Raw genomic sequence first — 24,308 nt, forward strand, 5'->3', positions numbered from 1 at the left:
AATCGCTAATGTAATCCCCCTGTTTAAGAAGGGAGTGAGGCAAAAGACGGGAAATTACAGGCCGATTAGCCTGACCTCGGTCGTTGGTAAGATTTTAGAGTCCATTATTAAGGATGAGATTTCAGAATACTTGGAAGTGCATGGTAAAATAGGGCAAAGTCAGCATGGTTTCATCAAGGAGAGGTCATGCCTGACAAATCTGTTAGAATTCTTTGAGGAGGTTAGACAAAGGAGAACCAGTGGATGTTATCTACTTGGACTTCCAGAAGACCTTTGACAAGGTGCCACACAGGAGGCTGCTCAGTAAGATAAGAGCCTATGGTGTTAGAGGCAAGGTACTAGCATGGATAGAAGATTGGCTGTCTGGCAGGAGGCAGAGAGTGGGGATAAGGGGGGCCTTCTCAGGATGGCAGCCGGTGACTAGTGGAGTTCCGCAAGGGTCAGTGTTGGGACAATTTTTCACTTTATACATTAATGATCCAGATGAAGGAACTGAGGGCATTCTGGCTAAGTTTGCAGATGATACAAAGAAAGGTGGAGGGACAGGTAGTATTGAGGAGGCAGGGAGGCTGCAGAAGGATTTGGACAGGTTAGGAGAATGGGCAAAGAAGTGGCAGATGGAATACAATGTGGGGAAGTGTGAGGTCATGCACTTTGGTAGGAAGAATAGAGGCATAGACTATTTTCTAAATGGGGAGAGAATTCAGAAATCTGGAGTGCAAAGGGACTTGGGAGTCCGAGTACAGGATTCTCTTAAGGTTAACTTGCAGGCTGAGTCGGTAGTTAGGTAGACAAATGCAATGCTGGCATTTATTTCGAGAAGACTAGAATATAAAAGCAGGGATGTGCTGCTGAAGCTTTATAAGGCTCTGGTCAGACCACATTTAGAACATTGTGAGCAATTTTGGGCCCCGTATCTCAGGAAGGACGTTCTGGCCCTGGAGAGGGTCCAGAGGAGGTTCACGAGAACGATTCCAGGAATGAAAGGCTTAATATATGAGGAACGTTTGAGGACTCTGGGTCTATACTCGACGCAGTTGAGAAGGATGAGGGGGGATCTGATTGAAACTTACAGAATACTGAAAGGTCTGGATAGAGTGGATGTGGGGAAGATGTTTCCATTAGTAGGAGACACTAGGACACGAGGGCACGGCCTCGGAGTAAAGGGAAAACCTTTTAGAACAGAGATGAGGAGAAACTTCTTTAGCCAGAGAGTGGCGAGTCCATGGAATTCATTGCCACAGAAGGCTGTGGAGGCCAGGTCATTGAGTGTATTTAAGACCGAGATAGATAGGTTCTTGATTGGTAAGGGGATCAAAGCTTACAGGGAGAAGGCAGGAGAATGGAGTTGAGAAACTTATCAGCCATGATTGAATGGAGGAGCAGACTCGATTGGCTGAATGGCCTAATTTCTGCTCCTATGTCTTATGGTCTCTTCTGTAGATCTTCCCTTCACAGCTTCCCATGTCATAGTTCCCCAACCCTGAACAGCCTGCTTCTACCTCCTTTCCTAAATTCACAGACAGGACTGCTCTGGTAAACCTATCATTTCAGCCTGTTCATGCCCCACTGAACTTATTTCTATCTCAACTCCTTTTTCTCCCTTTATCCAGTCTCTCCCCACCTACACTAGTGACTCTTCTGATGCCCTACATCATTTCAAAAATTCCCAGTTTTCTGGTCCTGCCTCCTCTTGACTAAGAATGTCCAATTTCTTGAGTCCACCTCCCACCAGATGGTCTGAGTGCTCTCCACTTCTTCCTTGAATTGAGGCCTAACCAATCCCCATCTGCCACCACCTTGCTTAACTTGTTCTCCCATTGAACAATTTTTCCTTTAACTCATCTCACTTCCTCCAAATAAAAGGTGTTGCTATGGGTACCTGCACAGGTTCTAGCTATGCCTGCCTTTTTGTAGGATACGTGAATGTTTCTTGTTCCAGTTCGACACAGGACCCCTCCTTTAACTCTTTTTCCAGTGCATTGATGACTGTATTGGTGCCATTTCCTGCTCTTGCCCACTCGAGCTTCAGTAACTTTCTTTTCAATTACCACCCTTCACTCACCTTCACAGGGTCCATCTCCGACTCTTCCTTTATCTTCTTCGATTTCTCCATCTCTGGACAGGCTGTCAATTAATATTCATTATAAGCCCACTGACCGCCACAGCAATTTCAACTATACTTCCTCACACCCTGCTTCCTGTAAGGGCTCTATTCAATTCTCCTAGTTTCCCTACCTTTGTCGCATCTGTTCCAATGGTGTAACCTTCCACAACAGCACTTCTGATATGTCTTTCTTTTTCCTCAACTGAGGATTTTCCCCAGCTTCACCCCCACCCACTGTGGTTTTTCAGAGCTCCTCAACCGTGTCCAACCCACTTCCTGCACTTCTCTCACCCCTTCCTCCCAGAACTGCGATACAGTTCCCCGTTTCCTCATCTTCACATTCAAAGGATCATCCTCCGCCATTCCTGCCACCTCCAGTGTGATGCCACCAGCAAACACATATTCTGCTCCCCTGTCAGCATTCTGAAGGGACCATTCCCTCCCTAACCCCATGGTCCACTCCTCAATCACCTCCAAAACTGATCCCCTTCTCATGGCATCTTCCATTGCAATCCACAGGTGGTGTAACACCTGCCTTTTTACCTCTGCTCTCCTCACCATCCAAGGGTCCAAACGCACCTTGCAGGTGAAGAGGTGATTTACGTGTACGTCTTTCAAATTAGTATACTGTATTCACTGCTCACAATGCAGTCTCCTCTATGCTGGCGGGACAGAACACAGTGACTGTTTTGCGGAACACCTCTGCACAGTGCGCAAACATTACCCTGAGCTTCCAGTGGCTTGTCATTTTAATTCTCCACCTTGCTGTCACGCTGACATCTCCGTCCTTGGCCCGCTATAACATTCAAATGAAGTTCAATGCAAGCTTGAGGAACAGTACATCTTTTGATTAGGCACTTTACAGCCTTCTGGATTCACCAATGAGTTCAACAATTTCAGACCATAAACTCTGTCCCCCCATTTCTGTTTTCTCTTGCATGTATGTCTTAACCTTGTGTTTCATGTCTTTGCTTTCAGATACCACTGTTCATTTTTCTGCGATACATGCCCACTCTGGACAAATCTTTTGTTTCTTTACCACAACTATTAGCACTCCATTTGCCTTTTATATTATTAAATCTTTTATCAGTTAATTTCTCCTGTCCTCCAACCTATCACAGACCTTCCCTTTTGTTCTTCCTCTCGCTTCCCACTTATATTTCCTCAAGGCTTATTACATTTCTATTTTTCTTCCATTCGGAGGTCCTTAACCAACAATGTTAACTCTGTTTCTCTCGCAATAGATGCTGCCAACCTGCTGAGTATTTCCAGCATCTGCAGCATTTTGTTTTTGTCACACATTATAAATTGCCATTAGACTTGGGTAATCAAAGACTGCTTGGCAATTGCAAAAAAAATCCTACCATCAGGTATAATGTAAATAGACAGAATCAAGCCTTTGTTTTGCATTTTCTTTTGTGAATTTTTGTAATCTTTAGAATGAGAAACAGAACATTTTTCAAGCATTGATATTCGGTACAGCACAATAAGATAATGAATAACTGTGCTTCCAAAACAAATCGTTGGTTTGTGTTAAACTGATTTTAGCTCCTAACCTCAGTCAGGTGCCAGTACCAAAAGTCACCCCAATCTGCTTGGGTTAGGAATGATGGAGGAACAAATTGGTCAGAGCTACAAAACATCATTGTCCAGTGACTCCTAGTTGAAGTGCATGTGTGGATAGGAGTGAAGACAGCATTGAGCTTTGCTATCACCCTGTGTAATCAAATAACCTGCCACTGCTTACTGGTGGTAATTTTCAATTTTGTTATCTGGACAGATCAGATGTTCATTGTGGAAGCCGCCTAATGTGCTGCCACTGATCAACACAATGTTTGTTGGGCACATTTTGCAATGGGCAGATGATCTGTTCCACAACAATGTTGAAGATTATTGGCACTGTATTTTCTCAAATATGAAGGTATCAGAAGAGATATAAATCATATAAATACTGTGGCTACTACAGCAGGCTAGAGGCTGGGAATTCTGCAGCAAATAACTTATCGGCTGACTCCTTAGAGCCTGTCTACCACTTACAAGGCACAGGTCAGGATTCTGATGGAATACTCTCCATTTGCCTGGATGTGTGCAGCTCCAACAATGGGAAACTTGACACTAACCATGGCAAAGCAGCTCACTTGATTGGCACCCCATCCACCACCATCAACATTCACTCCTTCCACCATTGCCACACATTGGCAGCAGTGTATACATTTACAAGATGCACTGCAGCAGCTCATGAAGGCTTCTTCAACAGCACCTTCCAAACCCATGAACTCTACCACAAGAATAAGGACAGCAGATGTATGGGAACACCACCATCTGTAAATTCCCCTCAAAGTCACAAACCATCTTGACCTGGAACTATATTGCCATTACTTCATTATTGCTAGGTCAAAATCCTGGAACTTCCTCCCTAACAGCACTGTGCCACATAAAACTGTAGCAATTCGAAAAGGTGGCTCACCATCACTTTTTCATAGCAACAGGGATGGACAATAAATTATGGCCTTGTCCATGAAGTTCACAGTCCATGAAGGAATAAAAATGGTAAAATACATGATGCTTAACAGATGTATTATAATTTTCTGCCTGGAAGGCCAGCAATGTACTGGAGATGGTAGCACAAAGCTGTATACTGTCAGCTTAACTCTTATAGGAATCCTTGATGCCAACCAAGCTGCTTTTTGGCAAGGAATTTACATTTTAAAAGGACAGTTCAAGTTGGGAACAAAAAGCAAATAGTCACATTTCCTGCTAGATTTGGGAATATGCATCACAGGTAGGTGGTCAAGAGCAATGGTGGGTTGATGGGAAGAATTACAAAACAGAGAAGAAAAAGTTATTAGGAGCCTGAAGTAACATGTATCTACAAAAAAAAAAGATTAATTTATAAAAATGATCAGCTATATCACCGAGTGAGACCTTCCACTGTATTTATTATTTACCACATGGAACATTTCATTTAGCAACAGATGGTTCATTTCACAATTTTCACAACAGTGTTACAATGTTGACATTGTGAGGAACAGACACAGACCTTTTCTCTTCACTTATTCCAGAATGAGTCTGTTTTTAATGGCAAGAGAATCACAAGCGTGAATCCAAGCTGTTCTGTTTGTTCAATTGTTTCATCCTCCTGTTGCTTCATATCATATTCTGACAGTCTCTGTTCAAATACCAGTGCATTCCTTCAATTAATTACTTCTATAAGCTGCAGAGAGAAAAATGAAAGCAATTTATCAATGATTTTTTTTTACATTCAGGACTTCTCCCAAGAACTCAGTGGGTAAATGACCATGTGGTCTAGTATTGACCTATAACAAGCAGGGTCCCATCCTGCTGTATAAGTTCTCAGGGAAATCACCTCCATTTTGTTTGTAGTTGTAAGACAGAATCAGAGACATTAAGCCGCAATTGAAATATCAAACTAAAACAGTGGAGGGCAGTAAAGCTAATGTTACCAAACGTTACAGCATTTGTTAGATTTATTAGAATTATTAACTGTCTCAACGTCAAATAGCCCACCAATATTCGTTATCCATGCTCAATCATGATTGCTTAGGGGAAGTACCCGAGGACATTTGGCACTCAGCTATAATCCAAAACGAATCACAATCTTAATGGAACGGCGTAAAGGTGAAAATAGATAGATCATTGATTTATTGAAAAATCATTTTGGCGGTAGGTGCCAAATTGTGATGATGATATAAATAAAACAAATCATAATTCATAACATTATAGATGTTATAACTCGGGGGTCATTCACTGAGTAATGGAAGAATCTGGAGCCAGTCTTTCCTTAAAGGTTTATTCACAAAACCCAGAGAACACAGGCACAGCCACCTTTTCCCTCTCCCTCTCCCCACCCCCACTTCCCAACCCCACAAAATGGAAACCAATTCTTATATATACTTAAGAAAAATGCCCTAACCTTTCCCCAATTAATAACAGCTGCTCTCACTTATGACTAGAGCATGCACTTCATTGTGACAGGATTGCAACATTAACAGGTTCCCCTCTTTCTTAAAGAAAAATATTAACAAGTACATATTTACAGACAAAATTTTAAAAACTGAAGAGAAATAAATCGTACACATTCAAAACTCATCATGAGTCGACCTTCTTTTAAGACTCCCAATAACTTCTCATTGCAAATGTTCCTTTTGGTAAAACAATCAGATGATTGATGGCTTGTATCTACCCATCAAAGTTTGGAGATATCTTTTTTCTCCAACCTTTGTTTCAGACTTGTGATAGCAATTCTTAATCTCTTCTCATTCACACATTTTGTTGAGTGTATATTATCCCAAAGGGAACGATTGTCTGTAGAACATTCTATTGGAACCATTTCTTTGGCATCTTCCCTTAAACAGAATTTCCCCTAATATCTTTGATAAAAAGAATGCCATGTCAACTGCCTCAACAAGTGCAAGAGTTTCAACAAGCAGGGTACTTTTTACTACGCTCCCTATTTTCTTGGCTTCCCAAGCAAGGGGCAACATTTTGCACTTTCTCCCACAAGAAATTTTATAAAACCGACTGCGCTTGAAAACCCTAAGGTTTGCATGAGAGGCATCATTGAAAACGATCACTATTTTATTCTTAGGTTCGCCCAATGGTGAACATTTCAGCACACATTTCTCCATTTTTTTTAATGCTTTGTTCAGCCATAAAATGTTCTTGGCCTTTGGATGTTTCATTACTAGTTATCTCAGTTCTAAGACATCAAAACTTGTAGCCTTGTCTATGTGCCCAGCCAATTCAATTGTCCAATTGGAGTTCGCAGCTGCTCCATCTCGGCTTTGGAAGCTTTGATGGGTAGATACAAGCCATCAATCATCTTTTTGTGAAGACCTGGCACGAATGACTGCAATAGATTTAACATTTTCTAAGAAAGATTATTGATATAAAGTAACATCAGACCTATATTGCCTTTTTTCCAACTCAATATATTTGAAGACCCCAGAAACCTGACTCCCAAGCTTAAATTCTGTTTTAATCCTGTCAATAGCATTGTTTTCGAACTCGCTAGTGCCACCCATAGAGGTTGTCAACATGCATCATAAAGATGGCCGTGAGTTTCCTGCCACGGTACCAATAAAACATGTCAGGATCTGCCTTCCGTTGGAGGCAACCAAATTTTAAACAAAACTGATCTAACTGAAAAGTACCATACACCAGAAGCATCATTCAAACCATTGGCACACTTATTTAACTTCCAAAGTCTTTCTTCCACATCTGACGCCTCCTTAGGAGGTTGGAGAAACAATTCCCTCTGAGGTGATCCCCTGGCAGAAATACAGCTTTTTTGTCTATGGACTTATATTCCCAAGAAAACGTTGCTAAAGTTACCCTTTTCCACTGTGGGTGACTCCACTCTGACCTCTTATCACCTACACATTCTTCAAAACTCCAGGCCACTAAACAAGCCTTGGCCTAAGTTCCATCCGGTAGGACCTTTTCTGTGCAGATCCATCTATACAACAATGCTGGCTGACCCCTATCTGGAACTCTGAATACATGCCAAACTCTCTCCAACTTGTAATCCTCTCTGGTTTTATCCCCTAATTTGTTGGCAACTGCAAAAACATCTTGGGATGGATCTGCATTCTCCATTCTGTCGTCAAGTCAGAACACGACATCTACTCATCTGTTGAAGTCTTTCTGGGCTTCTACTGTTACATCCCCTAAAAGCCAAACTGAGGCACTTCCCACCCTATGTGAATGTTTCTGCAACCCAGATTCATCGCCCGAACCATCACTGTAACTCAAGCTATGCTTCGCTGTTTTCCATTCTCCCAATCCAAGTCCTTCACTGCTTGATCACCCTGGACATTCAACCAATTCTTATATTTTCCAGTAGATTTCTCTGTGCGTTCCACTATTGTTGCATTCCCTCCAGTTATTCGATCATTCTGGACGGTACGACATCTGGAACCCCACTTTGGGAAGTCGACATAATAGCCCTTTCCTGTTCATCACAATCAGTTTCGCGACTGGCATTTAACCCCTGATCTATCATATCTTGTGACTCTGGCTCTACCCCGCAAAATATATGAGTAAGGTGCTTTGTCATCCTCTATCACACACTGTCAATATCCAAAAGTTTATAATTTATTCCAATGACCCATGAGGAATGTGCTTTTATTATTTGATTCCTATGTTGGATAATCACTGTTTTCCCCTCAAGTCCCATAACTTGTCTGGATCTTTCCACTCTATAGGCCTCTCCTTGTAAGAAAGCAGATCACCAGAAATAAATTCCACCTCAGATTGTCCTATGTGATGTTGCCACAGTCTCAGAATTCTTTGAAACTTCAGCCTTGATAAAAAGCTTTCCTGCCTGTAATGCATTCAAGTGGGCAGAGAAAATAGAACTAATGGTAGTTCCTTCTAGGGCAAGGGGAGCAACATACTGCACCTAGGACAACTTCGGATTCCCTTTGTATACCGATTGGTACAAGCTATTGTCCTCAATCATTTGCAAAGAATTTTCAGCAAGTACCTCTCCATGCCAGCGCAGTTTGCAACTTGCAAGTTGGTTGGTTGGTCAGTATCTTACGCAACATCTTGTCACTCACTGTGTAATTCCTGTCACGTAAACCATTACTGAACAGGCTTTTAGCTACAGTATTCATGAATCTAATATTCAAATTCTTGCACTTCCCAAAATTCGTCACCTGCAAATTCTCCTCCATTATCCGTCAAAAATTTTGTTGGTGCTCCTAGCCCAGCAGCAACCCATTTTTCCATGACCTTGTCCACAATGGTCTGTTTGTCTTTGACATTTATCACTGTAGATAGGTTGAATCCGATTGTAACACTCGATCCTTGTCCCATACTTTTAGCTCTATAGCCACTATGTCATTAGCTTCTCTGGCCAGAGGAAGACTTACAACAGGGCACATCGGTGTCCTCTAGTACTTGATACAAATCTCATATTGAGATGTAACTTGCGCAATAAGAATTTCATATTCCCTATCGACTACACCAGCATATCACAGCAGAGATTTTAATTTCTGTGATTGCAAATTGTCTATGTAATTTCCAAACAATTATTTTCCTGTGAGCCAAACTCTTACCCCCGAAGTCAAGAACACTGCCTGAACTTCTCAAAGAGAAACATCTGGCTTCCTCAATGGTATGCAATAATGCCTTGATTGAGTGAAATTTAAATCCTCAGCTTTCCCAAATACAAGTGCCTTGTCAGTTTCCAGATCTAGTTTCATCTGCCCTCTTTTCATTGAGGACTTGCTCAACAATAAAGGTATGACACCGGAGACCATAACAAAACTAATGGAGACTTATCCCAGCTATCTTGAAAGGCTTGGCGTATTGTCATCCCCAAACCTAAAGCAAGTGGAACTTTCATACTCTTTAACCTTACGCCAATCTTCCTTGTCAAGAGATTCCAAGTAGCAATTGAGCTAGTCCACCCCACATACTGTAGAGGTGCAAACGCTATCCAACACCGCACAATTGAATGAATCAGTAACCAAAGTGCTCATTACCATACTCAAGCTTCCAATAGCCAATATAATTCCTTCAGGCCAGTCATCCTCATCAATCTCAGCGTTGGAATGGTTCATTTCATGTGTTACCACTAAGGCTTCTATTTTGGCGCTTCGGGCAATTCATTACCTAATGATATTTGGAATCACAATGAAAATACCTGTTGGTCATTCCTCATGGATTTCTATGGTACGAGCGCCTACGGTCACCATCCCAGACCCATGTTTTGTCTTGATTCTCAAACTGGCTAAAATTGTGACCCTCTTCAGACCGCCGATCAGCAGCTCAGTCTGTGTACTGATGCCCGCGCCTAGTATTCAGGCGGTCTCGAAATTCAGAGCCATGGAGTCCTCCATTCTTTGCATCACTGCAGAGTTGCCTTTATATGATCTGAAAGTAGCTGGAATCGACTACTTTCCCAAAAAATATTTTTAGGGCAACAGCTGTTTGGTCTTTAAAAAGAGTATTTTCTTTGAAAGTGAACTGTCGTAACCAGAAGTCTATCTATATGCAAAATCTGTGCACAATCCAGTAACTTGAATGCAAGCACAGACTCAAGAACATCTAGGTCAAACTTTGTCAATCTCTTATATAACATATCAGAGTCCATGGTATACTCTACCATGGGCTGATCGTCTGCCTCCTTAAATTTATGAGAAGTTGACCAGGCTTTGTAGGCTTCCAACAGATCATCTTTCTTGTAAATCCTATCAATAAATTGTAATAGAAAAGTTAATTCTCTTCAATATCCAAGTCATCCACATCCAGATCTGAAAATATTTCTAGTCTTACGTTTCCTGGCAGTGACAAAGCCAAAGCTATATCTTGCTTCCTCTTGGATAACGAGGTAACCCAAGTCCACATTTCCATCTTATTTTTCCACTGCTCATATGATTCACACTCCAAAAGAGCAGTAGATAATCAAATCTTGAGAATTTGCATTGGGGCTCAGCTATTTTGCACCAAGGGCTGCCAAGAGTAGTACTTTTGCCAAAAGATAGAGACAAAAATTCCTTATTCAGTTTCCACCCACAACAGCTCAATGTTGATTTTCTGCTACCATGTTATAACTTGCTGCTCATTCACTGAATAAAAGAGGAATCTGGCGTCAGTCTTTCCTTAACAAAGGTTTATTCACAACACCCAGAAAACACAGGCACAAACTCCCTTTTCCTCCCCTACACACAGATGGAAACCGGTTCTTATATATACTTAAGAATAATGCCCTAACCTTTCCCCAATTAGTAACAGATGCTCTCATTTACAGCTACAGTATGCACTTCATTATGGCAGGATTGCAACATTAACAATAAACAATCATTAAATAAAAATAAAGCATAAAATAATGAAAGGATTGCAAAATTGTGAATATTTAAGAATACAAATAATTACAACATGTTGTAAAATGGAAGTCTCCTTAATTTACAGAATAAAAATAAAAGGTCTACTGCACTCTGCATTTTGTATTAAAGTCCATAGATCCTTTGTTGTCAGTTTGCATTCATGAAATTCTCAATCATTTAAATTGGATGAGAAAGAAAATTAGGCCAATGGGGAAGAGAAATAGGCCCAGGAAATACACAAATTATCATGAATGAGAATGAGCAAGATCACTCGGTCTGCCTTAATTCACCCAATAATAACTTGGATTTATATTGTAGGTAACTGAAGTTAAGATACAGATCATCCATTATCTAATTTAAAGGCGAACAGGCTTTTACAGCTGAATGGCCGACTTCTGTTCCTATTTAAGGAAAGGATGAGAATGTTAGAATGGAGGCATTAGCAGACTGGGAGCCCGGTGGTGGATCAGTGAATATGGAGGGTGATGAGTGAGCAAGACTTGGTATGACCTAGGATACAAAGAACAAAGAAAAGTACAGCATAGGAACAAACCCTTCCGCCCTCCAAGTCTGCGCCAATCATATTGCCCGTCAACTAAAACATTTTGCACTTCTGGGGTCCGTATCCCTCTATTCCCATCCTATTCATCATACATGCAGCAGAATTTTGGATGAAGTCAAGTTTAAGGAGGGTGGAGGTTGGGAGGCTGGTCAGGAGGACATTAGAAAAGCTGATTTTGGAGTTAACAAAAACATGGATGAGAGTTTCAAAAAAGATGGGTGAAGACAGGCAATATCATGGAGGTGAAAGCATGTGATCTTTGTGATGGAGACGATATGGAGTCGGACGCTCAGATCAGGATTAAATAGGATGTCTATTTGGTTGCTTACAATCAAGTGCAGCCTGAGACAATGGGCTGGGAGAGAGTTGAAATCAATGGCTAGGGAACAAAAAGACCCTGCAGTTTCCCACTGCTGCATCTAATCATTTTTTAAGTGATCCTAGGATTTTTGTCTCCACTGGACTGTCTAGAAGTCGTTCCTTTTGTGTGAAGAACTTCGAGTTGAGTCTTAAATTTATATTTTACTAGCTTGAAGGTGTGTCCCCTTTTCTAACCCTCAATTTAATTTATAGTAGTATTCCAGATTCATCTTTTCCTTTCTCTTAATTATCTTATACGCCACTATGCGATCTCCTCTTTTGTTCAGTCTATCCTCAAGGCTCAGACCCCTGATAGCAGATCAATTTTGTGGCTCTTCAACAATGAAAATCCTCCTGGTTTCTCAACAACCAGAGGTGGATACAGTACTCAAGAGACAGTCTGGCAAGTGCACTGTACAGTTTGATCATGACTTCCTTAAAGCTTTGAACAACTTCTTAAACATTGACAATATGTGGCAAGTTCCTTGCTGTATTGCTCTCATTCTGAACATGTGACTAATAACACTTGGAACATTTGTACTCACTGTGCACAGAATGGCAGCTGGTCAGTTACTTGATTCCATGATGTTTTTTGTATACTTGGACATCGTGATCATGCTGCTTGAAGAGCTGAATATTTAACAGAATGGTATACAATAAACACAACAGTCTACTTGTATAAAATAATTTCATATAGGTATTGCGTACAGTTGATTTAAGCAACTGCAAATGAATAAAACAGCTGTCAGAGTGTCATAAACAAGCTTTACTTTCTGTAAACATCCAATTCCATATTGAGCTGTCAGGTTAGATCATAATCTTCGCAGGTGACTAAGTGAATTAATGCACCACATAATGTGACGTATGCAGAGCAGTCCCAGCTTCAGTCTCTGGTTTGTATCATTAGTCAACCATCACTCAGGCAGCAGCCAGACAGTATAGTATTTTTCAATGCTCCTGGCTCAGAGACGGAAAAAGAAAGGCAGATCCCTTATTCTGATCACTATCCAGTAGTCCCTGCTAATGACCACAGGACCACATCACACCATGAGCTACAGCTTTTAAATGGAGAAAATGGAGAAAGGAAAAAACAAATATACCTAAAAAAGGGTGTGGGAGGTGGAGGGGGGAGGAAGCAGCAGCATCTCAATAAAAATAATAAAAAATTGCTATCTCAGTTACATTAGATTTTAAATCTGTTTTGGAAAGATAAATCAGGGAGGTTTCCTGCCTATTGTCCAGTAACTCCTGGTCCAATTAGATAAAAATTAAGCTTTATTTTGTTCAACTCCCCACCACTTCCCAATATTTACTCATGAAAGATGGTCACTGGATGCCTGAGGAGCTGTATCGTAGCACGTCACTGAATTCACCAGGTGGGGAGGGGCTGAGGTAAAAATGCATGACAATGTGGTGTAGGCCATGGTCTTATCGTAGTAATTCCTTACATAATAAATTCCTTTCCTTATGCATGGTACAGATAGGAGAGGGAAAAGAAGGAAAGAGATAACAGACTTTACAGTATATATGAAACACAGGACAATTCAAATTGGCAGAGGTCAGAAAATAAATAGGTCGCACAAATAGATAAAATGTGCAATGGTGCAGTGGTCTTGAGTAAGATTTCTATATTTTTGTCCTAACAGCAGTAGGTCTAAACTAAAAATGGCAGAAAGGTTGGGAGTGTGTACAAAAGTTCCCTTCTTTCGTCTCTCATTGGGTAGTTAATAGCTGTGATATGCTGTTATCCTTCATTAAATTATTCAATGCAAGTTTCTGCCCTAAATGATCTTTGTACTCATTTTATCCTTGATTGTCTAGCCAGAACAAAACCCACTGTTTTCATGGGATCATCCACAAGGTTGCTTTGGTGAATTCATCTGAGAGATTACCATTTAAAAATGTAATTTCCTCAATTATTAGAGAATACAAACCAGCCTTGCCTGGAGGAATTGACTACTACTGAGAGCAGACAGGGTTTCTCATGCATTAACTTACTATTTATTGTGATGCAAGTCTGCTGAGATCCTGTTCGTTGAAGACAATCTTTAAAGAGGGAAAAAATTTTATTATGATCTAAAAGTTTCCCCATGATCTTGAGTCATCTATTTTTCAGGTCTCTTGACATGGAAGGGCCAAGTAAGAATAATCTTATGTATGTGTGACAAAAACAAGGCCTCATCCTGTGACAGAGACACAGCTTCATTGTGTGTCACATTAGGAAACATTATTTTTATATGACTCGATAAACAGAGTAAACATTTTTTCAAAAAAAATTAGCATCTGTCACAGTACTTCTAAGTGAAACTGACTGGATTGTTAGCAGAAGAATCACAATACGGTTACCTGAACCATGTTCCAATGTCTTTCAAGCTTAATCTAATTCAAATTATTTTTAATGGACTGTGCAAATTTTACTTGTAGATTCCAATCAAATGTATGATTTTGATTGCTGACAGGTGTCAAAAAACTGTAAGCTTGTAGGCAAGGTGTAGAACTACTGACTAACGTGAAATGCAGGCATCGTCTATCAGAATTGATTGACAACTCTCTTCTCAACGTTCTGGTGAGCCTGAAATATATATTGCAGTCTTTCCTTGACATTTTTCTGTTGAGTCTAAAGTGACAGCTGGACTCTGCATTGTGCAGGAATGTCACCTCAGCCATATAGGAACAACTTGTGAAGTCTATCAAAGACTGTTTTTATCCAACCTATACATTATCAGACTGTGCAAGTTTCACAAAGGATATTTGAAAATTTTGTGGACAAGTCAGTCTTTATTTTTTTTAATTATATGTACAACCATTAACTTGCTCTGCTTCCAAGCAATTATTTTATTTAGAAATAAATCTATTAGTTTTAAATGTGACAGCCTGATAGTGTGGGATTAAACATCTTTTGCAGTTCTCAGGTCAGTGCATTAGGAATCGCACCTAGTTTCTGGTGCATTATATCTTAATAAATGTATAATTGTTAATCCTGTGGCATGTTGCCACATTCATGGCAAGCATAATGTGTAAATTCCCCACCAAGAAAGGCTGAATCTACTTATGGAAACAGCCCTTTTTGTCATGAATATATGTTGAGAATGGCTGAATCAAAAAGTCTATATTATTGGTGAACGTGTTTCCAAAAACTTGCAGAAGGAAGCCGCAAGCATTTACGTTGCTGTCTTTTCAACCAAGCATTCCAGCTATATATAAGTGTACATAAAATTACATGGAATATACAGCACAGGAACAGGCCATTTCACCCAACTAGTCCATGCCAGTATTTATGCTTCACTCGAGTCTCCTCCCATTCTGATCAGGATAATCCTTGATTCTATTCTCCCTCATATGCATATCCAGCTTCCTGTCAAATGCTCAACACAATGTTATTTGTTTCATTTACCCGTGGCGGTAGCAATTTCCACATTATCATGACTTTGGGTAAAGATGCTTCTTTTGAATTCCTTATTTGATCTCATGATGACTATCTTATGTTGATGGCCTCTAGTTTTGCTCTTCCCCACAAGTGGAGACACTCTTACTCTGACGACTCTATCAAAACCTTTCACAATTTTAAAAATGTCTATTAGGTTACCCCCTCGGCTATTTCCTTTCATGGTTTATTACTGTATTGTTTTTATCTCACCTTTATTTTTGCTTGTGTGTTGTCTTGCCCTTGGTAAACCTAAGCAAATAGTTTTAACCTGTACATAGGTGATGTATTTTCTACATTCCTAGGAGACTAGGCAACCATTTGTTCTACAATAAACAATTTATTGCAATTTGTGGTTAATTGCAAAATGAAAACAGGTTCATTGGGTACTCAAGTTACTTATGGAAGGGTTGTACACCAGTAAACAATGGGGGAAAACAGCAACACTTAGAACACAAATGTTCTTAGATCCAAAGTTGAAGCTGTTCTACTCTCCAGCAGTATCATTTCTTATCTCAACTTGCAAAATAATAGGAAGGATAAATTGGAGTCAGTAATATAGCCATTAACATTATTATAAAGGATGTTTAATTTCAGAATAAATAAACAACTCATTTGAGCTACTGCTACATGTTACATAGAATAGATAACTCAAAGTAAAATTAAGTCTGCAGCTTCAGGCAGGTGTTTAGATTATACTTTAACACTTTGAGCCTCATCATCATAGTTTAAATCACCTGAAATATTTGACAAGATTGTACCCTAAAATATAGCTGCTAGCTGTTCAAGTCCAGGTAATTTGTATTTAACAAAATATACAACCAAGGCAAAGAATAGAACAATTTTAACCTTGTACCCAGCAATAATAATACAAATAGGAGAGTGAATATCATTGCAAAACACTACAATAATGACTAGTAAAGGTGGGTACTCTAGGTATAAATTCAACAATATTTACTTGTGAGCTCAGCAGACAAACCTGAGCCAACTGTTTTGGACTCCTTACCTAAGGAAGGGTATATTTGCCTCAGAAGTAGTGAAATGATGATTCGCTAGACTGTTTCCTGAGATAAGGGGATTGTCCTATGAGGAGAGACTGAATAGACTAGGCCTATATTCCCTAGATTTCAGAAGAATGAGAGGTAATCTCATTGAAACATATACAATTCTTAAAAAAATTAAGAGGGTAGATGGCGAGAGGCTGTTTTCCCTGGCTGGAAAATCTAGAACTGGGGTCACAGTCTCTGAGTAAGGAATCAGCCATTTAAGACTGACATGCAGATAAATTGCTTCAGTCAAAGGGTAGTGAATATTTCAAAATCTCTTTCCCAGAGAGCTGTGGAAGCTCAGCCGCCAAGTATATTCAAGGTAGAGATCAATATATTTTTGGGTACTAAGGGAATTAAGGGATATGGGGATAGTGCAGAAAAGTGAAGTTGAAGATCAGCCATGATCTTACTGAATGGCAGAACATTGCCTAATCTTGCTCCTATTTCTTATGCTATATTCAAAATGTCTAATCAACTGAACTTGAGAGTTAACAGATATTACCCAGCTTCATTTGAAAAGAACCTAACAGCCTTATACATTGTGTAAAATAATAATTTGCTAAGATCACTGTGTTTCTACCTGTAATAATCTTACTTGACAACTGCATAAATCACAAACAAAATGAGAACTTCTAGCTATGTCTAAAAAAAGGATGTGTGACGAGGGTAAAAAAGTGCAGAAATCAACCAAAATTCAATCTTATGATTTTTTTCCAAAATGGCTACTGACAGAAAGACGTATCCCTCTAGTTAAAAGTTCTGCTTGTCTCACAAGCCAGAAAATGTTTTTCCAATTTGCCACACAATTGTAATGCCATCTGTTTTCTTTCCAGCTTAACACTTTATTTAAGGTATTACGCACAGGTAAAGTGCTGATACTTGGAACAGTTGACCTTGTCTTTTCCCTTCAGATATTTTCACAGAACTACTTACCAACATCCACAGTGCTATTGTGCTTCCAAACGCGAGACCAACCCGCAGCCAGTTGGGATTTGCGTAGTCAGGTTTCCTTGCAGTGAAAGCAGAACGAGTCAGCACTGAAAACAGAAACATGCTTACTTACTAAACTAGCCAAGCCATTCCTGCAGTAACTTTCTGTCCATTATTGTATTTAAAAATAGTACCTTTCTATCATTAGACTTCAGCACCCTTGGTGCACATTGCATATTCTGGGCTGAAATTTGGGAAAAAACATATTTTGCATGTATAAGAAGTATGCATTCTTGAAAAATTCTATATTGAATCTTTGTATTTGACCTCCATCCAGGGTAGGGGAAAACAAAAGCTTACCATTTTCTCCCACTTCAACTGTTGTCCGTGACCCTTGCTGGGAAGTGTACAAGCACAAACATTGGGCATGATTAGTCTTGATTACAATGGTCTCCAAAGATCAAATAAGCCGACTGGACTCACATGAAAAACAGATAACCAGAGAGGATTTGTGAAGTCTTATCCCAACATGAGTCATTATCTTCAGCAGAAAAAAGTGGATGGCAAGTAAGTTTGACAAGAATGGTCTTGGTCTTGTTGTTGTATGACAGTGCAATTTTTCAGTACTTGCCATCATTGATCTACCGAAACTGACAGCAACTGAGGGAGTCCGGACACACACAGGAATAATGTAGAAATCCAGGAATTGCTATCAGTGAGACTGCACTCCTCCATAGGGTTTGTTGTAATGGTTCTCACAGAATACAATTTCCATGACGATTTGATAAAAAATTCCACTTTAACGCTGCTAGTTTCACTGTAAAAACCCTCAAAAAAAGTTAAATGAGGTGTAATTGGGTTTTTAAACAGCATATTAACTTCATAATTACTGCTAAATGCACTCACTTGACTTGAAAAGCTAATTTGGTATTTGTGAAATGTCAGATGTCGGCATAATGATTTTAAACACCCACATATCTCAAAACAGGTTTAAAATTTGTTCATCTTTATTTTACTTTCTATATTAATCCAATCATAGTCATTTATTTCACAATCTGAACGTTTAAATTAAATTTGAATTAAAAGTAAATGGGTTCAGTGGTTTTAGCCTTCAGTTTTGCCGTGTGAGAATACTTAAATGTGTGAATGGCTTCTTACCTACTTGCTGACAACTTTGCTGTTATGTGCCAAGAAATCCCCAAGATTTAAATTGCCTCAGGGAAAGGGGAAATCCAGCCACAGAAATTGTTAGATCTTTTATAGACAACTTCTTTCTAGGTCAACAGTGAGACCCTTGCTTCGCCACGGACCACAAAACCCGCGCCAATACCTTTAATCTCACTTCTTTTTAAAATCTTCGACAACTGGTTGGGATATATATTAATTCATATTTCACAAATGAGTGTGACTGGATAACTTAAGTATTGAAAAGTTCAAGGAGACATAGTCTGGCATGGAACTTTCATTGTTTTCTGAAAAACAATCTTCTTTGCTTTAAATCCAGAAAATGCTGGAAATACTCATCAGGTCAGGCAGTATCCGTGGAGAGACAAGCAGAGTTCAAGTTTCAGGTCAATAATTTTTATCAAAATTGGGAAAAGTTAGAGGTGTAATAGGTTTTAAGCAAATGAAAGGGAGCATGGTGGCCAAAGAACAAAAGGGAAGATAGGGTGGAAGGTAAGAGTAAAAAAAGCAGTGGTTTTGGGCCAAAGGGAGTGGTGATGGAACAAGTAAAGAAACAAAAGATGTATCTAGAGGAGAGATGAATGGCATCATGATGAACAGTTGCCACCTGAATGCAAAAAACATGGGAGAAAAAAGACAGGTAAACCAAAACCTGCAAAGAAACAATATGGGGACACCTCTGTCCACAAATGCGACCAGACCTGCTGCGTATTTCCAGCATTTTCTGTTTTTTATTTCAGATTTCCAGCATGTGTAATATTTTACTTTGGTAACCATTTTTGCTTGTTTCACTCTCTGATGTATATGGGTATAGTGGCTGCTAGAGTATGTACGTAGGGAACCAAAAAGTATGCACAATTATTTTAGAAGCTGCCCTGCATTGTTAAAGTTGACTGCATATTTCTGTTTCTCATCTTCACTCAAAGTAAATAGAATTAAATCATCTTTGCAATGCAAAGTTGCTTCAACTCTGGAACTATTTAGATCAGCACTTAAATAAATAATTAAAGCATGACAAAAATACAAATTTTAATCCAGCATTCTTAGTGAGTGCACCAGGTGGTTTGACATTATTCTACTAATGATTTCTCAGTTACTTTGCCTTGGAAGTGAGACTGCATTGCTTTCCTGGAGTCAAGTCCATCCAAGTTCAGCAGAAGGGGAAATGTAGGATAATGTACCGTGACAGGCTAAATAGCTTAACACAAACATAAGGCATGATGGGAAACTTATCATGTCACATGAGGGGATAAAGAGCTTGTGTGCAAAATGGGATGGAGAAATAAACTTGTCAGAATCTTTTACACCACTATCAAATTTCCCCTCAATCTCCTCTACTTCAAGAAGAATAATCCCTCATCCCTGGAACCGTCTGGCAAATTTCCTCTGCACCCTCTTAAGGACCCTCACATCCTTCCTCAAGTGTGTGACCAGAACTGGACACAATACTCTAAGTGTGGCCGAACTAGAGCTTTATAAAGGTACAGCGTAACTTCCTTGCTTTTGCTAGCTCAGGCTGCTGCTTGCATCACATACAACCCAGCAATCTTGGATTCCTGGACGCCTGTTACTTCATTTTCCTGTTAATCGAGTGGTCAATACTCCGTGAATAATGGTTGGAAATACCAGGGGTCAGATTAACTTGACATAAATTTTATCGAAAAGCACACATGATTAATACAAGCAGGAGAGCCATTGGGCTAGGAGGTCACCAGCTGTTTCATCAATGACCTTCCCTCCAAAATAAGACCAGAATTGGGGACATTCACTGATTTTAGCACAGCGTTCACTCTCATTCTCAATTCAGCTACCAAAGCATTCTGTGCCTATAAACAGCAAGACTTGGACAACATTCAGGCTTGGGCTGATAAGTAGCAAGTAACATTCACGTCACACAAGTGCTGGACAAGAGAAAATCCAGCCATCTTTCCTTGACATTCAATTGCATTAACATCGCTGAATCCCCCACTATTCTGGGTGTTATCGTTATCCAGAAATTGAACTGGACCAGCCGTCTTATAGGTACCAGAGCACGTCAAAGACTGGAAATTCTATGACTAACTTACCTCCTGACTCTCCAAAGCCTGACCACCATCTACAAGGCATAAGTCAGGAGTATGATGAAATGCTCTCTACTTAACTGGATGAATGCAACTCCAGTAATACTCAAGATGCTCAACACCATCCAACATGAAGCAGCTCACTTGAATGGCACTCCATGCACCACCTTAAGCCTTCATTCCCTCCATCAATGGCAGACAGTGGCAGCACTATACACCATCTACAAGATCCAGGACAGCAACTTACCAAGGCTCCTTCGACAGCACCTTCCAAACCCACCACCTTTACCACCAAGAAGGGCTTGAGCAGCAGATGCAAGTTTCCTTGTCAATCATACACACTCTTTCTATCTTGGAACTATATTGCTGTTCCTTCACTGTTGCTGGGTGTTATGATCCTAGACCAGACCCTAAGTTCTTGATGCAATCTGGTTGGGGACTGGTAACTGTTCATTTAAAATAGACAAAGTTTCAGTTCAAGTGAATAAAGCCACAAGATTCCATGGGTTTTGAACAAACAAAAATAAACTTTACTATACAATTTACAGTATCTGTCTTATACTTGGTAACATTTAGGATTAACATGAGGTACATGTGAATTAATAAGTAAACCAAGCGTCCCAGGCTACTCTGACATCATAAGGTGGCGATATTTAATGCTGAAATAGCTATCACATTAACAATACCATCACCAACAGGACTCCACGAACAGAACATGGAAAATAAATCAACCAAGCATCAAAGGCCCCTGAAAGGACCTCTGTTACCATGAAATAGATTTGATAAATAATTTTATCCAATAATTAAATCAAGCTATAATGCATCATTTCAGTTGCACATGCTGTCATCAAGATGATTTTGACATGCAATCCTTTATGCTCCTCTCATTTTCTTGACTTCCACAATAGGTGGTATGCTGAATATCTGTTAATGAATACAGCGCTCATTTAACTAGCCAAGCTAAAATTGTGGACCTGCACTTAATCCCATGAGCACTACATTCAGCCGTTGATTTGTTGCATCACCATACTTTTGAGGGTTGGAACAAGTTTTTAAAAAGTTACCACTGCCTTTATATCTCAACTGTTAAATATAAGTAAACTCAGAATAAACTTCGCTTTCGTGGCTCTCAGCAATGCTTTGAAATTGGAAAGAATGGATGTCCAGCATTCAACTGAATTCCAGAACATCTTGATTTGGTTTATGGCACACTTTTTTGCCAAAGTCAGCAGTAACCTAACACTGTAAACTGCTCCATGCCAACTTAATTGTTGCATAGCCTCAAAGAAGGAAGCGAGTCTGCAATATAAATGCAGCATTAATCACTGGAGTGGAGATACACATACCCCACCCACAGATTCCATTTAAATACGGCAGAATAGGTTTATACCAGACCTGAAAGGAAACTGGCAGTTTTGTGGGAACAGAATGAAGGTTCAGTTTTCTTTTATGCAGACTTGAGGCAGTACTTTACAAAATAATCCTAGGTCTAAGTGTTTTAAAACTCTCTGTACAATGTATTACAATGCCTGTTTTTTAGGCAAATACAGCCTCATTCAGCACATGATCCCACAACTAGTTAAAACTATTTGGCTGCATTTGTTTAGAGGAGGGTCAGCCAGGAGACCGCCCTGCACTGTGTTCCATGGGATCTTTACATCCAAGTGAAGTACCAGGCAGACCTCAGTGAAACTACCTTATCAGAGGTGCTGAAGAATAAAGAAGAATGAACTGGACAAAATACGTAAGTGGGCAGATGAAGTTTAAGAGGCACATGTTGAGTATTACATGCAAAAAAGAAAAATCGGCAGCACAAATCTTTTGGAAATGGCTGAGGGTGAAATTAGGAAAGATCAAAGACTTTTTAGATTCAACACTCAAGTTCAACCAATGCCGAGTAATTAAAGAAACCAAAAGATGTCAGAGAAATTTGTGATCAAATGATAGTTCTCTGGTCAAAATACATCTTAGCGTGCCCAGTTCTGATCACAGACAGATAGGAGGCAGTGCAAAACAGAATCACAGTGATGACCGTCCACCCAGAACAAGTGAAGAGACTTGGGCTTTTTAGCCTTGAAAGAAGTTAAAAATCATCAGATATAAAAGGAGACCAGCTGGCCCATTGAGATTTTGCCAACTCTTTGAAAGAGACATCCATTCAGTTTCATTTTCTTCCTTTGCAGTACACATCCAATTTCCTGCTTAAATTTACAACTGAATCTGCTTTCACCACTCAGTCAGGTAGAGTTAAAGAGAACAACCCCCTGTGTGAAAACTAAACTCATCAGCCCCTCTGGAAGTTAGAGAGATAAGCTTATAGAGGCATTATAAAAAGTAAGACAGACAAGTGTAGAAATGAAATCAAACCACAAATGTAGGACAAAGGGACACAGGTTGACACTAGTAAAAGGGCAAATTTAGGATCAATATTAAGCTGTACAGTACATGAAGCAGACCCCAGATAGCGGAATGGAAATAAAAACTGGAATTATTGGAGAACAAGCTGGGTTTTGCAATGGGTGAGTGGAGACGAAAGTGGGAAACCTTCAGATTTTTACAGATAGATGAACAAAGTTTGGGCCCAACGGTGACAATATAGGACTTCGACCCTATTCTGCTTTGGCTGTGTTGACATCACAGAATAACATCCGTATTCTGCCAACATTTATGAATGTGGTTAACAATGTGATAATGACCAGTGAATCTGTTATTTTTTTGTGGTGTTAATGGAGGAATAGATATTGGCCAGGACACCACCCCCCCTAAAAAAAAGCTCTTCGAAATAATGCCATGGGATCTTTTACATTCTTTCCCTGAGCAGACAGGTGGGACCTCGGTTTACGGCCTCATCCGAAAGACGGATGATACTGCAAGCGGGGCATTTGCAGATTGAACACACAATGTCCAGGCAAGGCAGAGCCCAGGTGAGGCGCTGAGGTCCCGTAATAAGGACCACAGGGCCTGGCCTGGCCCAGTCCAGTCTTCAATGACAATGTCACCTCCTGACCCCGCCCGCGAGCCCCCGCGTCACGCGCTCCTCACCTCGAATGACCTCGGCCGACCTCAGGAGAGCGCGAGACGCTGGCATTTTTTTTTAATAATATCTTTCTTCGTCGTTGTTGTTTTTAAAACAAAACAAAACGAAACGCAACGGCCACAGCGACACAAACTCTCGAGCCGCAACCTCTCCGAATCCGCCGCTACGCTTGCGCGCTGACCCCAACCAATCGGCGCACGGTGCGGTGAGGTCAGTGGGCGGGGTTTCCGCCTGTCACAGCGGTCACGTGCGGCCACACACCTGAGCTGGGTGGCTCAAGGTTGTCAGGCTGGGAACGTGACTGTGAGCATTTGGGACGAGTTACTAAAGTCCTTTGGAACCGTATGATTGGTGACCGTTTTTAAAATTATGAACCGTTCCCTCTGATACCAGTTGAACCATTTTGTCGTTTGATTTTCCAGCCAGCACCGACCCCCTTTTGCTCTTTCTCCCACGCGTCCCCTTTTAAAACCACTGCCACATTCCTAACTTTTCCCTGTTCCGATGAAACGTCATCAACCTGAAACATTAACTCTGTTCCTCGCTCCATAGACGCTGTCAGACCTGCCGAAAATAAGAACATAATAACAAATAGGAGCATATAGGGCGCCTCGAGCCTGGCCTGCCATTCATTACATTCATGGATAATCTCATTTTGGCCTCAACTTCATTTTCTTCCCTGTTCCCCATAATCTTTGACTCCTCTGTGGTTCAAGAATCTACGTCAGCCGCGAAT

The 24,308-nt window shown here is 40.2% G+C and overlaps 1 protein-coding gene across 1 annotated transcript; it reads right to left on the reverse strand.

Moving 5' to 3' along the window:
* Window positions 1-5,029: 5,029 nt before the first annotated feature.
* ndufc1 (NADH:ubiquinone oxidoreductase subunit C1) lies at window positions 5,030-23,758 on the reverse strand. The gene is made up of 4 exons (XM_041201846.1): window positions 23,578-23,758; window positions 17,294-17,397; window positions 12,433-12,517; window positions 5,030-5,321 (listed from the first exon to the last, which is right to left on the reverse strand). The coding sequence occupies exons 1-3, from the start codon at window positions 23,621-23,623 to the stop codon at window positions 12,458-12,460; spliced, it is 210 nt and encodes a 69-aa protein (XP_041057780.1). The 5' UTR covers window positions 23,624-23,758; the 3' UTR covers window positions 5,030-5,321; window positions 12,433-12,457.
* Window positions 23,759-24,308: the final 550 nt, after the last annotated feature.

The sequence above is a fragment of the Carcharodon carcharias genome, chromosome 1 (genome assembly GCF_017639515.1).
Source record: "Carcharodon carcharias isolate sCarCar2 chromosome 1, sCarCar2.pri, whole genome shotgun sequence".
Taxonomy (NCBI): domain Eukaryota; kingdom Metazoa; phylum Chordata; class Chondrichthyes; order Lamniformes; family Lamnidae; genus Carcharodon; species Carcharodon carcharias.

What these genes read in the sequence shown, in the direction of transcription:
- ndufc1 (XM_041201846.1), bottom strand. Translation starts at nt 23,623, where the DNA reads ATGCCAGCGTCTCGCGCTCTCCTGAGGTCGGCCGAGGTCATTCGAG. An exon ending in GTCGGCCGAGGTCATTCGAG is followed by an intron (nt 17,398 to 23,577) that starts GTGAGGAGCGCG and finishes TTCTGTTTTCAG; the next exon opens with TGCTGACTCGTTCTGCTTTC. An exon ending in CAATAGCACTGTGGATGTTG is followed by an intron (nt 12,518 to 17,293) that starts GTAAGTAGTTCT and finishes TTAAATATTCAG; the next exon opens with CTCTTCAAGCAGCATGATCA.